This window comes from Camelus ferus, chromosome 11 (genome assembly GCF_009834535.1).
Source record: "Camelus ferus isolate YT-003-E chromosome 11, BCGSAC_Cfer_1.0, whole genome shotgun sequence".
NCBI classification, from domain to species: domain Eukaryota; kingdom Metazoa; phylum Chordata; class Mammalia; order Artiodactyla; family Camelidae; genus Camelus; species Camelus ferus.
Window position 1 is genome coordinate 52,851,990 of NC_045706.1, and position 17,672 is coordinate 52,869,661.

At 42.9% G+C, this 17,672-nt stretch overlaps 1 protein-coding gene across 16 annotated transcripts in view; it reads right to left on the reverse strand.

Moving 5' to 3' along the window:
* KCNMA1 (potassium calcium-activated channel subfamily M alpha 1) overlaps positions 1 to 17,672 on the reverse strand; it is a 711,960-nt gene that overhangs the window by 145,019 nt on the left and 549,269 nt on the right. For all 16 annotated transcript variants that reach the window (XM_032491958.1, XM_032491957.1, XM_032491943.1 and 13 more), the window contains exon 16: positions 6,254 to 6,322. In XM_032491958.1, coding sequence (XP_032347849.1) covers positions 6,254 to 6,322 — 69 coding nt within the window. The remainder of the gene's footprint in view (positions 1 to 6,253; positions 6,323 to 17,672) is intronic.

Genomic DNA, 17,672 nt, shown 5'->3' on the forward strand with positions numbered 1-17,672 from the left:
ATTTGCACTGGCTTTTGGCTGCACAGTGGAGTACCTCTATTCTTTAAAACTTACAGCTGATTGTGTAAGGCACTAAAAGCACCTCCAAGGACATCACTGACTGTGCGACTCCAGGATGCCCTGTTGTTCTCTTTTGGATGGGGGAGAGGCTTTAAATTATCTCATGAAAGATGTGAGGTTGCCTCATTTGCAAATATCCCAATCAGGCTAAGGCAGCCTTCTGGGTGGGAATCGAGAGACTGAGCTCAGCTCTGGAGAATAAATGAAGAAATCTATATACATAAAGAAGCTCATTGTGCTGGATTCCACTCATAGATGTAAGGGTTTGGTAAAGAAAAAGGTGCCCCTGATTTCAGGGGACCACTGCATATAATACGTCCTGAGTAAGGATACAAAGTTTCAAAGTCTCTTTGAGAAAATATATTACCTTTTTGATATTTTAGACATTGAGTCTTCTATCCACGTTCCAAATCTAGAAAGTTTAAATGGAGTAAATCCTCCTCTCTTTGAAAATATAAAAAGATAAGGATCTTAGACAGAAGAAACATTTTTTTCCAGCCAAGTGCCTGCTACCCTTAGAATACATTATTGACCGTCTAATGGGAATATGTAAATCTTCCCAAAGATCTTTGATCTCTTAAAAGAATATCCAGTCTTAAGTTTGTTTTGCTCTTGTGACTGCCAAACGTCCCCGTGTGCATCACATTAAATCAGTCTCTTGCTCCAATTTTGTCTAATTCACTAGCTTATCAGAGATAAACTTCAAGATGTGTCATGTGAAGAATCAAGAAAATCTCTAAGAAAAAAGTCCATATATCAATTAGCAGAATTCCAACAGGGATACATTCTTGGCAGGGGTGGATGTTCTCTCATTTCAAGGAACTATAAATTATCTCCTTCTTCTATGACCTTGTTAATTTCAATGGAAACCATTCAGTAACAGCTGGAGGCAAAGGGCTGGTGTGATTCCCTTTCCCAAGGATTTTTGCTCTCTTTTTCTCTTTCTTTTGCTCTCAAACTAGTTTTGTACCTGGACTTACTCTTTTGGCTCCTTATCCACCCTGTGGATAAGGATATAGGGAACCCATAGTGAAATAAAGGGGTGAAAAGCATAATCTTGTTTTATTTACTTCTGTAAATAAGTGTCTCATAGTAGCCAGTTTACAGCCCTGCAGGCAATAGGCAAATTTCAACTATTTGTTGAACGAATGAAAACCATAAGCATTGGTCTCAGTTCCAAAAGTGTCTCTTTCCTTCTCTAATAAAGAGAAAGGTAGTCACAGCTGTTCTTTCCAAGACCGAGCTGCAATTCTCATCCGTCGGGGCTACCAGAGGAGGGACCATGTCTCTTCTAAGGGGTGTTGGCAAATGAGCTAACAATCTCCCAAATGCATTAAATATAAGTACGTAAATGTTCAGATATAGAAACGGCTAGTCCTTTGGAGAGTTGGCACAACTGATTTCAATACGGAAAATCCACCACTCCCTTAGAACTGAAATATGTGTCCACGTTCACATGGAATCACTAGTGGGGCTCAGCCCAACAGGGAAGCGTGTCCGTCAGGTTCCTCCGGGAGGGGGCACCAGACCTCACGCTGAAACTCATTTCATGGTGTATCTTTCACTGAACTTTGGTCAGGTTGGAGATTTGGGGCTTAATGGGGCAAAATGATGTGTTCCTTTTCTCCACCACTTATGCATAACAACTGGGAAACATCTAGGCCTTCCTCCGTCAATCATCATGAACTCGACTTGTTAGCTGTTTGAGGGGAAAACCAAGGATCAGTAATTCAACTGAGACAGGTATTTTTTAAAGGAAACATTTATCCATTATGGATAAATATGACAGATGCGTATTTCTCTCCACTCCTCTCAATTTTGGTAGGGGTAGCATACCATTCCCTGGGCAATTACAAAAATATCACTCACATGAGAAGAGACTTTGTACTTGATAACATGGTGATTATGTCTATGTCCAGCCAGCTACTGGGATGTCATTAACTAGAGCGAGAAGATAAGGGCCATCTAGGACTTCAGTTCATGCTGTGCCCAGATGAATCATGCCACTGGGAAGTGGCCTCTCTGACCACACAAGGTCGTATACGATTGTTGACCCAACAGTTGCCCTGTAGTTTATGGGCTGTGTTAGGGCACAGCCTACAGAAACCCCAAATCTCAAATCTTATTGCCTTCCTGGAACTTTTCGTTTCTTCTAGGCTTTAAAATATATTCTGCTGGACTCCCACACAACTAGACACACGCACGTTTACTTAAAGAATATATGTAAGAGCCCAGTGTGTATTCCATGCTTCAATATACCTGAGCCCAAGTCACTTACACAGAGACAGCATAATAAAGATTGCTCCCAGTTGGTCACATTTGAGTGACCGCCACTGTGGTCTGCCAATGACAGAGGCAAGGACTTGCTTAGCCTGAATCCATCTCAATAATTTTAGAAATAGCAACTTAAAATCTATTTTGCACATAAGGAAAACAGTAGCCATATGGGATGGGGAAGAGAGAGTTCATTTGGGAAGGACCAGGCTGGAAATTTGGTTCTGGGAGCAAGCCACGTCACTTTCTGATACACTTTCAGACAAGTCATGCCTACATCACAACATGCTTCCACCACAAGATAAAAGGACTCAAAGGCCAAAAGCCAACAGCAGAGGTGCAACCACTGTGGACCTTTGAAGATGCAAAGTGTTGCAGTAACTTCTCGCAGTTGGATCATAGCAATAATACCAAACTGACAGGAAGCCACCTCTACTCAAAAAAATCACACAAGAATCTGACTTTGGAGAGAGTTCCAGACAAATACACACACACACACACACACACACACACACACACAATTACAAACACAAACACGTGACAGTGAATACAACCACAGAGCAAAACAACTCTTGAGAAGATGAACAAGTAGGCATCTCAATAGAATGTTTTCAACAATACGGTCTTAGAGAACACATTATTAAAAAAAAAAAAACTACACCAGAAATATTACCCAAAATGTTAGGGAAAAAAAATTATCAGTGAGGATTTTGTCATGCTTCATGCAACATAAAACAGCAGCAAAACAGGGTGAAGTCACACAGTAAAAGTTGAGATACTTTATATTAAGAAATATGCCCAAACACACTGGGAAAAAAAAAAAGAAAGCCATGAGGTCATTTCAATAAACAGTACTCATTCAGTAAATCAAATGTGGTAATCTGACAATTTAGTGGCAGTGTGCTAAGTCTGCACTGAGTACTGGCCCAGAAAGAAAGTACGCAAAATGCTGTCATCAAAATGAGCATAAGGGAAAAGAGTTACGTATAAGGGCTTGGTCTCTGTTTTGTGGATAAAAGGACACAAATTCAGGTCTACAAACTGGAAACCAGACACAGTGGGGAGGTCACTGGGAATGTGGATGTGGTATGCAGACAGATGGTACCACAGAGTCTGGTGGACACAAAGACACATCAGGACAGGACGGAAACAGACACTAAGGGCTGGAGAGAAGCATCGTCCTTTTCAGCTTTAATAGCATTGGTTCCTATCATTGGTGTCCATGACTGAAAACAGGATGGGGCCTTTGGTTTTTTGTAGGTTTCCTGCAAAGAAGTTAGTGCGTCATCCGAATGAATCAACAAATCAAACAAGAAAAGCAATATACTACTTGCACTTTTTAGGTACTCTGGTTGGAAAGAGGTTTGTATATAAACATACATATATACACACACACACATATATATGTATCTACTAGACAAGGGAAAAAGATTATATATACATATACACATATATATAATCTCTATCTTCCTGAAATCTTGGCAAAGGGTTAGTCCTGTGGTTGGAAGTGAAGACAGAGGGTGGAGGTTGGGAGGAAAGTTAACGAAGAGGGCATACCGCTTTCGGCTTCTGCAAAACGACAAGAAAAGAATTGAAAATCAAACAATTTGATAATAAATCAACTGACACGAGAAAGAAAGAAGGAATAAAACCTTTGTTTCAAATTATTCTGAGGATGCATGTGAAAACAAGGTTTTCCAGCAAAGCATGGGAACAGTATCATGGGGTGGAACAGCAACAAAGGAGGTAGTTCACAAAGGTCGGAGGCACGGGGTGGGAAAGAGAAGCGAGTTCTCAGAATTTGAACACCCGGTCACTTAGGACCCGTGAGAGGAAGGGAAATTGGACACTTTTAAATGAAGAACATTGTTATCTAAGGAAGGGTCAGAAATGCAGTTCTTTTTAACATGCCTACTATGTTTAAGTCCCGTGTTTTCTCAGAGGAATCATCCACATTCCCCCAAACACACCTTTTTCCACAAGAACCAATGTGCTTCCACACTGAGACCAAGCCACATTTGAGGGTTAAGCTGGCAACTGCACACAGAAAGCCAAAACCAAGTGAAACAAGTTCTTTTCACCATTTTCTGGAAAAAATAAATCTAAAAAACTATCTACATGTATAAACATGGCTTTGTTGAAAACATCTCAGATTCGTGAATTCCTTGGAGCCTCCATCAAATAAAAGATTTTGTCTTCGCAGAAAGCTCTGAGTTATTTTTCTTAGGATGGCAACAGTGGATTCACATCGAACCATGAAGGGCCTTTCTCTCCCCCTCCTTGGGACCAAAAGGTGGCAGGTGGGAGATGACGGGTCAAGGTTCAAGGTGCAGTCTTCTGCCATGAAATTATTCCAGAATCATCCAGAAACACTACACAGCATCACCCGCATTGTGACATTTTTTTTTAAAGAGATGCACAAAAGTGATAAAGAGAGAACACTGAACTACACAAAGATTTACTGACTTGGCAACATGGAGAATATCATTTGCAGAAACCCAGGATACACATCTCCCTATACAGGTACAGGTGAGTACTGGCAACAGCCTGGGCCAGCCCACAAGCCCAGAAACACCCACCTTATCTGTTCAACAGCAAATAGCCAAGAACTTTCAGTTTTTTTGTTTTTTGTTTTTTGCAAATAATATTCCTCACTTTGCACAGAAAAGGAAAATATATGTCTACAATAGGCATTTGTTAACAGCTGCTGCCATGTTCTACCACGTGGCCACCAAATCTACCATGTTGTCTTCCATTTGGTTGATTTGGATTTTCAAGATAATTTCCCATGTGATCAGACTGACTTTGTGAGCAACCTGATCTGGTGGTTAAGGTAACAAGAGAACATTGGATTGACTTGCTTACAATCCAGTGTCTGGTTTGTTTGTTGGTTTGGTTTTTGGTATTTGAGACAACGGACTGTGCATTTGGAAGTCTGGCTTTATCGGGTCATTCATCCAGATAATGAAAACTCCTTAAACGGTGATAGCCGGAACTTTCTAGTCTTGCCCTGTTCTCTGCTCAGTTATGGAGGCGTATGTTGGAGGGTATATGCACCCCATCCTTGGGCATCTATAGGAAGACTTATTTAGTGTAGCTAAGAACAAACCATGGATGTCATTTCAGAGGACAAAGCCCTGAGCATTTCTCAGTGAGCTCTCTTCCTTCCAAAACTATCGATAAGAATTAGGGAGCAAAAATCATCTCTCTTTTATCTGCAATGCACACAGTACTCTATCAACAAAATGCCTTGTTAATGCAATGCTTCCTTCTTCCAGGCAAACCCATATATTGACTGAGGTGTTATCTATTTCGACCAGACCCAGTCCCTCATCAGTCTGAGTTGCACATAATTAAGTGCAAAATAAATAAGTAAAGAAGGCTCCTGCCTCCAAGCCCTGCTCTCCTGGCTGATTTATATGAAGCTGATATTCTGCCACCTGGATTTCAGTTGCACCGGGAGAAACACATATGGTACACAATAGGCTGCTTGTAATTTGGCTATCAAGAGAGCTGGTATCTCCCATCACGGCTCTGCCCCATGCCTGCTATGAAGGAGGCCAGAGTCCACCTGCTTTTTGCAGTAAAAATGGGTTTAAGGTCAAGGTCTGTCCTCAGTTATGCTGAGAGGGTGCAAAGTGCAAGCCAGCATGACCGGGTGGAGGTTTGGATGCCTCATCCCTTTCCCCAGGAGAAAACGCTCTGAATGTCTGGTGGGGCCTGGGATGCCAGGAGTGCCTGGGATAGAAGAGCTGTGTCTGGTCGAACACGCCTTGAAATGTGCCTTTGAGGCAGAGAAGTGTGGCATTAGGATTCCAAGCAAATAAATAATGTGTAAGAAAGAAGTGGACTGAACGTTCCCGGGGGGCACGCTCACCATCATAAGTGTCAGCCACCCGCTGGTTCGCGGCAAACTTACCGGCTCTCTCGGTTGGCAGACTTGTACTCAATGGCTATCATTAGAAGCTTGAGCTTCACAAAACACAGCCTGCAATGAGGAGGAGAAACCGCCCAGTCAGTGCTTCAGAACGACCAGAGCCACATAACAAACACTCTTTCCATCTCCTGATGCGGTCATTATCCAAGGTACCCTCATGCTATGGTCACTGTGCCAATGGGAGGGGGATGGGAGCCACACCTCCGCATCTAACCCATTAGACTTGATTTCTCGCGAGCGATAAGGTGCTGAACGTTCAAAGTGCAAATTACACTCAGGTCTGGATGTCTAGACACAGACCCCAAACAGGGATCTGTGCCTGGGGATTTATGCCAGGCCAGATTCATTAGTTACTCGGTCGGGTAGTAAAATGTTAACTGCAGGGGGAGGGAGGTATTTGGAGCAGCTGGACCTGTTATTTGGATCCCATTTCGGTCTTTTGCACAAATGGCTCATATTGTTGTTCCGAGCAGACCCCTGTGCGCTCGGAATGATGGTAATAATCCTTAGCCTCCGTGTAAGTGCCCAGCACATGACGATGGAACCGTTACTCCTGGCACCGTCCAAGCTGTCTCACCGCATCTGCCCTCTGCTCTTGCCCACAGCCCAGGCTGCTTCGAGGCTGGCTGGTTCCTGCCTCCAGGCCTTCACTCAAGCAGTTCTTAGCCCCAGAATGCCTTCTCCTTCCTCCCTATCTGTGCTCCAGGCCCACGTCACATCTAACCTTCCATCTAGGCTTCCTCCAGCTCCTGGCACCCTCTGATTTTCTGTTCTCAGAACTCCTCCAGCATCTCATGTGCAGCCACGTCATTTAGCCCTTAGTTGATTTTAGACCGGCTCTGATCACTTCCTACTGTTTCATGTGTCTGAACTTCCTCTCTCCCACCAGTACTACTTCTTTAAAGCTTGTGGACTTGTTTGGACTTCCCCATAGTCCTGCTCATGGAAGTACTGATACAGAGAAACTTCAACAAATGATATCCGCTCACTGGGGTTTAGTTTCAAGAAAACTAAAAAAGGTTCAGTCAAGCATTGAATGTGTAAAGATGTTCAAGGAAGTCATACTAATATAGAGTTTTAAAAAAATGGAAAGCAACCTAAATGTCCAATAAAAAGGCAATGGTTAGATAAAGTAGGGTACAATATGCTATTAGCACTCAAAATGACTTTTTGAAGACTATTTCCAGGTATAAGATCAACAAATAACATTACATAGGTACAAATATGTAAATAACCTGGTACAGTTAGGTGACAAATCTCTATTTAAAAACTCATAGAAATAAAAGCTCACACAAACAAAAAAAGAATTATACGCATTATGTACTACGGGTTTCTAAAATGGGCATTATCGCTTATGTTTTAAGGACTTTTGGGTAGTAAAACAGTGGTTGACTGTTAGGTTGAGAAATGAGTTGATGGTTATCCAGCATTGTAAGGGGCAGGAGGTGCTGGGTCACAGGTCAGGGCCTTCGTGTTCTCATTTAATCCCCTATAAGATCCCTAAGAGAGAGATGTTACCCCAGTTACTCAGACTTCTATTGGTATCTCTATTTTACAAGTGATGAAACTAAGGTTCAGAAAGCTCATGTAACTCGCCCAAGGCCCCCAGCTAGTACTTGACAGGATACACAACATCTTCATCCCCAGTGAAGCCTATTTTATTTTGGGAGAGATACGCAATAAGCAAGTATATAAGTGAAAAAAAAAAGTAATAATAAGTTTCCCAGTGAGGACAAGTACTGTGCAGAAAATAAAACACCTTCGAAGACAGAGTAACTGAGAAGGTGTGTTATGTGCAATGGTCCAGGAGGACCACTCTGTGAAAGTAACACTAGAGCACAGAGCACTGGAGCAGGATGAGAAGAGGCAGGCAATGAGAGAATGTGGGGAAAGAGCTTTTGAGGGAATGGAAACAGCAAGTCCAAGGGCCCTGTGGCAGGACGGAAGTCGGGGTGTTTGAAGACCACCATTAAGGCTGCAGCTGAGTGAGCAAAGTCAAGAATGACAGTGATTAGGTCAGGGAGTGACCACAGCAAGGAGTCTGCAAGTTATTCTAAGTGGAATGGGGGGCTCTGGGTTGGTTTTAAATAGAAAAGCGACATTATCAGATGCGCTGGACCTGTGGATGTGCAGCTTGCAGGCAGGATGCTGGTGAAGGCTGCAAGCTCTCTGATGGGAACAAGAGTGATTGCTCATTGCTGCCTGGGTATGGGCCCCCGTGTTGCTTTCAACAGACAGTCAGATTTCAAAGGACCACTTCCATCCAGGCGTATTTGGGCTCTCCCGGTGATTTGCAGGTTTTCTGATTCCTGCCAGCAGACTCTAATGACCTGGGCTTTGTGCTGATTATGCAGTCTGCTGAAACACCAACCCACATATCCACTACAGCTGGAAAAATGCTCTTCTTAATTTATGTTCCATACAGTGCAGGCTAACACACACCCTTTATGGGACTGTTACTTCTGAAGCTTAAATTGTTTAAAATATCAGATGGCTTATGCAATATTTGTTGAAACAAATTACCAGGTTAAGTAAGCACTTTCTAATGTAAATAGCAACTAAGTGCCAAACTCAAGGAGAAGGCCGATCTTAGCACAGAATTTGCTGAAATCCTACGAGCAACCGCCACTCCGATTTGGGGCTGGTGGTTAAGGGGATGGAGGATCTTAATTGCTCTAATGACCTGATCTTATTGGTGAGAAGGGAAGAAACAGTTCACAGTAATGGCGAATTATGTCTTCTTAGCTACTTAGATACCAGTTTACCAACTAGATATAAAAAGAAAGGAGCTTTCTAAAGTCAAAATCTACATGGCGTTGTGCGTATTTCTTACCTAGCACAGGGTGGGCCAGCAGATCTTGGAGTGCTCTCATAACATTCAAATCTATATCTAAGATGATTTTACACAGCCTTATAGAAACCTATTTTTAAAAATCCTTTGACCTAAAACAAGCTTTTGTTCACTGGCCAAAGGGATGAAGAAGAGAGGGACAGAGTAATGTAAACTAAGTCATTACAGGCACACCTTGGAGATATTGTGGGCTCGGTTCAGACTACCACAATAAAACAAATATAACAATAAAGCAAGTCACATGAACTTTTTGGTTTCTCAGTGCATATAAAAGTTATGCTGACACTACACTGTGGTCTATTAAGTGTGCAATAGCTTTATGTCTAAAAAAATAATGTACATACCTTAATTAAAAAAAATCTTTATTGCTAAAAAATACCAAAACAACTACAATGTAACATCAAAGATCACTGATTACAGATCATCATAGTAAATAAATAATGAGAAAGTTTGAAATAGTGTGAGAATTACCAAAACGTGACACAAAGACACAAAGTGAGCTAGTACTACTGGAAAAATGGCACCAAAAGATGTGCTTAATGCGGGATTGCCACAAACGTTCAATTTGTTAAAAAGAAAGGAAGAAAAGGAAAAAAAAAAGCAACATCTGCGAAGTGCAACAAAGACATATGCAATAAAAAGAGGTGTGCGTGTATATGCAAACAGTGCCACAACCATAGATTTTCACACTCAGGCATTTTAAGACTGGCTGGTCCTGTCCTTTTCAGATAGATGAAAAAGCCTGACGTCCAAAGAAGGGGAAGTGATTTGTTCAAGGTCAAATGGCCCTTCCAAAGAAAAGCCAAAAGTGGAAATCAAGCAACTTGTTCAAGATTAAACAACTTTTATGTAAAAAGGTCAAAAGTGGAAATCAAGTCTCACTGCAGTATGCTACACAGATGCTTCTATAAAAGTGAAGGAAATGAAGTGGTTGCCAGAAGCCCAAAATGCAGAGAGGTACTGTTTGGTCAGCACAATATTTTTTTTTAAACTGAAATTAGATACCCACAGATTAATTTCATATAAAAACTAGCTTTTCAGTTTTCCTTGCTAAATCTGGTATGGCCATACTGGAGCTGCATTTCATACAGCTAAAAGAGACTGGAGCTTGGGAGCACTTACCGCTCTGGATGGGACATGAGCTCTCCAAGGTGCCACAGTCCCCACCACTCCCTATCGTCTCAGACCTCCTCCTTCTAATCCTTTGCTGCTAACTGCCTGCCCACTACAGGCATCTAAGTTATTTTCTCTGCTCTAATGAGTATCCTCTGGATGTTTGCAAAGTATAAATCTTGAGTCATTTACAATTTACCCTGGAAATAGAAAGATGTTTTTCCCTGTTAAAAATCACAGTTTTTCATTAGTTCCTGCCAGAGTTGGCGAATGTCGGGGAGCTGAACTTGAGGCTACAGCTGAGGTACAGCCTCTATTATGGGCCCAGGGGAGGAGCAGATCAAGATGAGTGAACAGGGAGTGGATGTGGTACGGTGTGGTGGTAATCATTCATTCACTGTCTCTCTGCCCAATAAACCAAGCTTCTTCATTGCACGATGCACACTTTGTCTCCTTGGCATTCTGCCAAGTGCAAAGAGTAAGCTTTCAATAAATGCTTATTAAATAAATGTGTGAAAGAATGGGGAGCAGAATCTCCTGAGTTGCTGGAATGATATGAAATAGATATGGTGGTAAACTAGGAAAGTCTAGTTTAGCAGAGAAGGCTTGGAAGTGAGCATAAAATTGTGAAAACAAGATGCTTTTTAACTTGTTGGTTAGAAGCAGACAGGTAGGAGAAGAAGGGCATAGAAGGAAGTAATAGCAGTGACATGCTCTGGGAATCTAATGTTTGCCTTCAATCCGCTATGACATGATGTAAGTACAATTCTAAAATACAGAGAGCAATTTCTCTTTGGAACCCTTCAGAGATCCTGTTTATAAAGGGTTCACTTGCAAGAATGTGCTTCAGGTCACTTCAAATTGATGTCCTGAAATTAAATATTTACTTGCATCATTCAACGTCATTTTTTCGGTAAAGTAAAATGGGTTTTGCTCACCCAGTCCTTAAAGTCATTCTTATGGCTTATTTAAACATATACAGGATTGGGGTGGGAAGAAAAAGGAGGCTTAGCATGAGGTAGAGTATAAGAAAGAAGCAAGAAAGCATTCACAGTGTGATAAACAGGATAAGACCAGCCATAAGTTTGCAAGAATTTAATTCTTGGTTTCTAAAATAAAATGCCCCAATATGTCCAATACAAGAAGTTGCCACTGGTTGCAAAAATAATTATAGGGGAATAGAAATGACGTTTTTTTCAAGGAAAAAAAAAAGCCACTTGTCACAAAAAGGTCTTAAACCAGCAATCTGCAATAAAACTGTTGTAATAACAAGTTATATTGCTTTCTTGATAATTATTAAGTAGAGGTCTACCAAATTTGACAATGACATTATACAAAGCCTTTTTTTTTTAACTGCCAGCATCATCTGTTAACTACAGTAGTTTCAACCCAGATGTTCCTGAACAAAGGCTCTTAAGAATTAGAGTCCAACTGTTTCCACCTACCCAGAGGGAAATAAATTGTTCTTGCCATTAAATCAGCCCCCTTGACTAGAAAGATTGCTTGCTGGTGTGAATTAAGCATAGAAACCTGTCGTAGAGTTTGCACCTTCTAATGTGTTCAGGAAGGGTACGTAAAGATGTGGTTTGGGGCTGCTAACGATGACTCACCCAGGAGCTAAGTGGACCAGGACAGGAGAGGCAGCTTTCACTGTGCCCTCCAAGCCCAGCCCCACCCTGAAGCACCAGCCCCTCCTCAGTTACCCAGAGGGACCCTGGGAATGTCAGACTGAGATGCGTAATCAGAGTAGATGAGGATGTAAATACCACACATTGGGAAACCAGATCTTTAGGATCTAGGGGCTAGGATGAAAAAAAAGATTCACTTTCAGGAGCTTTGATTTAAAATGATAGGCTCTCAAAAGGGAAACATCCAGTTAGAGAAAATTGGAAACAGCGGGATTCGTAAGACTTAGCACCAGGGAACCGGAAGTGATTGAAAATGCTCATGCAAATGTAGCTCAGTTTCCATTTCCCGGATAGCTGTGAGAGAGGCAGAGCAGGAAGATTTTCGAACGCCACCCCCACACATTCCGCCCTCAAACACACACTCTCACAATATCTCCACAAGCGCACCTAAGAAGTGTGAATTTAAACACCTTTGCATCCTTTGATATGGACAATTAACATTTGCCTAAAATGTCAATAAATGCATTTTTTACAAAGCTTTGCTATTATTATGCATCAGAAATATCAAACGTAACCTGTGTTGTTTGCTCTGTGGACGCAGCATCGTCAAGCCTCAGTATCTCCTACTGGACTGCCTCCCTGACCCCTCCTCTAGAAAAATCTAGACCTGCCACTGCCTCTGCAGCCTTTGGTTAAGGGTTTGAATAGCTCTTTTGGTCACTAGTTTAGTCACTAGCACGTTGAAGGATTATTGGTCATCTTCTGGGTCCTTGTGGTAGAAATTATCATAAATGTTGTATTCCTGTCTGTGTTCACATATGCTCAGCTCTAATCACAATACCCTGCCCCCCAGAATAATTGGATGAATAGGGCCAGTTCTTCATGGAAAAATATTTTTTAAAGAGACTTGCACCTCTCCATAAATTCTCATAAAATACTCATTTCTGCAGCCTGGCTAAATAAATCTATCCTGTAACAATGGGATCTGTGGGCTTCTTTCTGCTCCGTATTCAAATTCGGATGTCTTTCTCTAAGAACTAGTTATTTCACAGGACTCAAGTTAAACTAGCTGTCATTTTCATTGGGCAAGAGACTCAGCTTCTTCCAGGCAGTCTGAAATTTAAGTTTCCTCAAGTGGCTTCATTGGCAAGATCTGTCCATATAAAACAACGCAGGACGTGAGCATGATTTTCTGAATGTTAGGGCCCCTAAATGCAAGTGGATAAGGGGATGAAGAACCCTCCCCCAGCCCCCACACTATCTTAAACCAGCCCAGAAGCATCCATGCTTGCACCTCGGCTGGAGAGCAGAACTCCTGCCTTTTAGCAAAGTGAAGATCTGGTCAGAGTTCCTCTAGTTACCCAGGCATTAAATGCTCCACATCAAATCTGGTTTTAACTGCTCCATCAGCAGCAAGGGGACACAGAGAGACTCCAGTATTCTCAATACATGTTTTGTCCTAATCCTCTCTGGGCTGTAAAAACCTGATACAATTAAGCTTTTGTATCTTGCAAGTGATGAATGACTGAGTAATACTCTCACCACGAGATTCAGGACCTGGAACATAGTGTTCTCGCAGGAGTGGAACCTCTGAACCTGGGGGTTCCCTTGTCCCTCCCGCCCCATCTCCCTCCTCTCTCCTCTGCCCTCACTGTCCTACCTGGCGGCAGTGGGGGTGCATCCTCAGGTTTGCTAGTTCTCATGATAAAAACACTATTGCTGCTTCCCCCTGAATACATCACATGTCAAAAGAACTGATTTGTCTCCTTCTCCCACCTAAAGGGGAAATCAGTTTGCTCTCATTGGACAATCTCAGAGATCGGGGTGTTGAGAGAGTTCTGGGTGGTACCATGTGGCTCCCAGCCTCCAGGTTCCCTACCACTTAGAATTTCCTCCTCCCCCTTTACTCCCTCTCTGAATCCAACCTTCATGCAGGGCACAGCACAAGTGTCATCCCTTCCAGGAAGCCCCTCCTGGTCACCCCCAGCCTACAGGGAGCTCTCTGTCCCCGTAATTCTCAGCATCTGTCCTCCAGTCATGTGCATTTATCAAACACTTATCAATAATAGGTACTTCTCTCTCCCTGAGAATGGGTATTATTTTCCTTAGCCAGACTGCAAACTCTCAGACGGCAGATGCTGTAGGGAAGCAGAATCCTTTACCCAGCATTTGAAAGTATTGTTACTAATCTTTTAATGCACATTTATTTGATCAAATCTAGTGGCAGGTTGGTTCCTCTAGAGGCAGCACCGTGCCTGGTGCACTGGTGCAAATATCCCAAGCTCATTAAATAATCTAGCCGATTGACTGACTGGTGAGTGATGGCAGAATTTTCGAAAGGGTTAAGAGTAAATAAAATCTGGAAATGCTATGATATATTCTTTTCTTTCTTGATACTTCTATTATATTTAGTAGGCCAAACAGAAGGGCAGCAGGAAGAGGAGAGGCAGGAGAGGGGAAAAGGACACTCGCTAGTGCTGAGAGATTAAGTTACATCATTCCGATTTCAGAGAAGAGGAAACTGAGGGTAAGTACCAAGCCTAAGGCCAGGCAGCTGGTAAAGGAGGTAGGCAGAAATCAAATATCTTGTCCCAAATCACATATCCAGCAAGTGGCTGATCTGGGGGTTTGACCCCAGACCTTTGCGACTCCATAGCTCACACTCCATGATATAACAAAGCATCCTACTATACGAACCACTCAAAACCAGGACCCCTGAATGGCAACCATGGCCTCATACCCCAGGCCCTCACTTCCTGCAGGCTTGGTGATGGCTCTCTGCACCCTCTAGAGTCTCCTGCTGAGGAAGGTGGGGAGTGGGAGGGAAGAGGGAAAATGTGGTTTTCTGGCGTTTGGAGAACAATGGATGGCAGGTACCCTCTCCTTCAGATTCCAAAGCTCCTTTGCCTTGATCTTACTGCCACACAGACCCAGGGGCAAGCCAGCTATGCAAAACCAAGGGGAGATGTTCAGGAGTTGCTGGCCCTTAAAAGGAACATCCTAATGGCATCCTGGGGAAGGTCCAGGACATACCCATCACAATGGCCATTAAGGCCAAGAGGCACCTTGGCCGGTTGCATCCTGAACTGTCCTTGTTTTCCCCTGTACTTCTCTGCATTTGGTGCTTATCTGTTCTCCCCGGCTTGCAATTGCTTTTATGATCTCCAGTGGAAATCTGACAGAAAGCATTAAAGGGCTCAGTACCCCACATCTTTTTCCTCTGCTGACTTGGATTAGGTGTAGGGGGTAGGAGAGCAGTCAGTGGCTTGCCTGGTGTGGTAGAGTGCACTTCTACGTCCTGGGACATGCAGGACGCCCTTCATAAAGGAGGGATGATGCAGGGGAAGCTCACACAAAGACCTAAATCTTAGTATCAGCTTGCAAGATGTGGTCCATCTACAATTCTATGATTTGACCAGAGTCAGAGGAAAAATATTCCAGTGACTGAGCCCAAAGTGGGAATAAGAGGTTATTCCAGCCTGTGTGTGGAGGAATGGAGATGGTGGAGGTTCCCAATCATTAAGACTTTGAATCAGAATCATGTGACTTACTTGCACAAAATGCAGATTTGGGAGGTCTTACACCAGATATTAAAATATAGAGAGGAAGCCTAGAATCCTCTCCAGTTAATAAGCTCCCCAGGGGATTCTTAATTAGTCAACCTCCAAACTGTTCCCAATTGCACCAGGCCCCAGCACCGGAACCCTGGTTCTGTGACTCGTGTGCTAGGTGGCTCTGGAAGGGGATATGGACATCCTCTGAGTCGCAGTGTCCTTTATAAACCAGGGATGGTGACAGTCATATAAACGTCGCAGGACTGTTGTGAGGATTCAATGAGAAAATATAAATGAAATATTTAGAAATGATATGGCATTTTGTCCAAATTAATTACTGTTTTTGGAACAAAGCTGCATCTTCTGGTGATACAGAAGTGAAGCCAAAGGCTGGTGCTGAGAAGCTGGTGCAAGTCTCACGTGAATGGAAGAAAGCCTCTTTCCACTCGGAATTCTTAAAGAGCTTGCCTTGGGGGCCTTCTGCCCATCTTGCCTCTCTTCCTCCTACATTCTGTTCTCTTGGGAAATGACCTTAAATTTCACCCATTAACCCTGCCCCCTGAGCTTTTCACTGAATGACTCTCCCAGCTTCTGAGAAAACACCCAGCTTTTCGGTGTGGCCATCCTACCCTGCAAGGGGGCCCTCTGCCAGCCCAGGGGAAGAGCGAACTTCTTTCCTTTCATGCTTCAAGACATTATTGGCTGCGTACTGTTTTAATGCTGTGCATAATTACAGAAACTGCTCTACAAATCTGTATATTTTATCTGTGTTTTATTATACGCAGAATATCCCCCAATTCTTTTTCTTCTACATGAACCAGCTTAAAATATATTTTGGCATCCTTTATGTCATCTTGAAATTGAATAGCCAATTCTTACTGTAATGAAAATACTTATGCGCCAGCCCGGTGATGTACAACGCTACACTCTAATTACGGCTGTGCTTTAATTAACCTGAATTGAAGAGTGTTATCATTAAACTGCTGGTAACTTTGAATTATGGCTTTTCTTTAATTTAAAGTAGAAAACACAGATAATTAAGCCTCCAGATAATCAAATGCTTGAGGAGAGCTTCAATGTTTTGGGATGTTCCTAAATCTCATTAAATGTCCTTTCTTTATTGATTATTTCTACCTCTGCTGTATCATTGTGTTAAACGAATAATAGCAGTAAGTTGAACACATTCTCACTCACATCAGTTTTTTGGTGGGTTTTTTTTTTTTTTTTTTTTTTTTTTTTTGTATTCCAGAAGCTGTACCAAACAAATACTAAATTCTCTGACAACAAGGTGTGTCTGAGGGATCTTCTCCTTCTCGGGATGTGTCCTAAAGATAAAAATCAATCAAGGGAAAGATTTACAGATGAGTACCCAGCTCCTGAGCCTGCTCCCAAGGGCAGGGAAGTTTCACACACACCGCGGGTCAGAGCTGGCAACCTCACGCGGCGAGGGGACCAAGCCGAGGTGTAAATGCAAATCTGGCCTGGTTTAAGAGGGCAGGGAGGGGAGGTCCTTCACTCGCCCTCTCCTTACAGAAAACGAGAGCCAGTTAGCATTTGGCATAAATGTGAGTCCTGTGTTCGTTCATCAGATTTTTCCAAGGAGGCCAGGAATGCCGTTTTTAAGTGAAAAACCACTGTTTTGAAACACTGGCAACTAACTTTAAGAAATTAAACACTGTGTAGGACAAATACGTGAGTCCAGTTTCCACCTCCAGGTATCCCAGTTGGGACATCTAAAGGGAGCAGTCCTAACCCTCTAGGTTAACACTCTTAAAATGGACTGACTTGGTTCCCAGAAGCAGGATATGAGAAGCAGTGGGAAAGCAGAGAGGGGGCGTGGGGGACACAGATGAACAGACTTGCAAGGGAGCCCTCCTGTTGATACCAGTCAAGCCAGGAGACTCAACAGCCAAAGAAGGGCACTTCCCATACTCCCCTGCTAATGCCCCCAGTTCCATTGGACCCCTCCAGGCATTGGCAGTTTGCTGTGTGCTCAGACCACCTGCATATTAGATATAGGAGGCCTCAATTGCCCTTTACCAAACCAGCTTCTAAGTCCTGAATACTACTGGGCTTTTCTATTCTAGACAGGCCAAGCCCCATGGTGGAGAAAATCCCCTGGGACAGCCTCAGTGTTTCAGGACCCACGCCTCTGAATGGTTAACTTCTTTCTGTGGCAGAAGGAGAAATAGCTCTCAAAGGAAGGAACACTCGGGAGTTACAACAGGGCATCCATTTTCAGAAAATAACTCCTT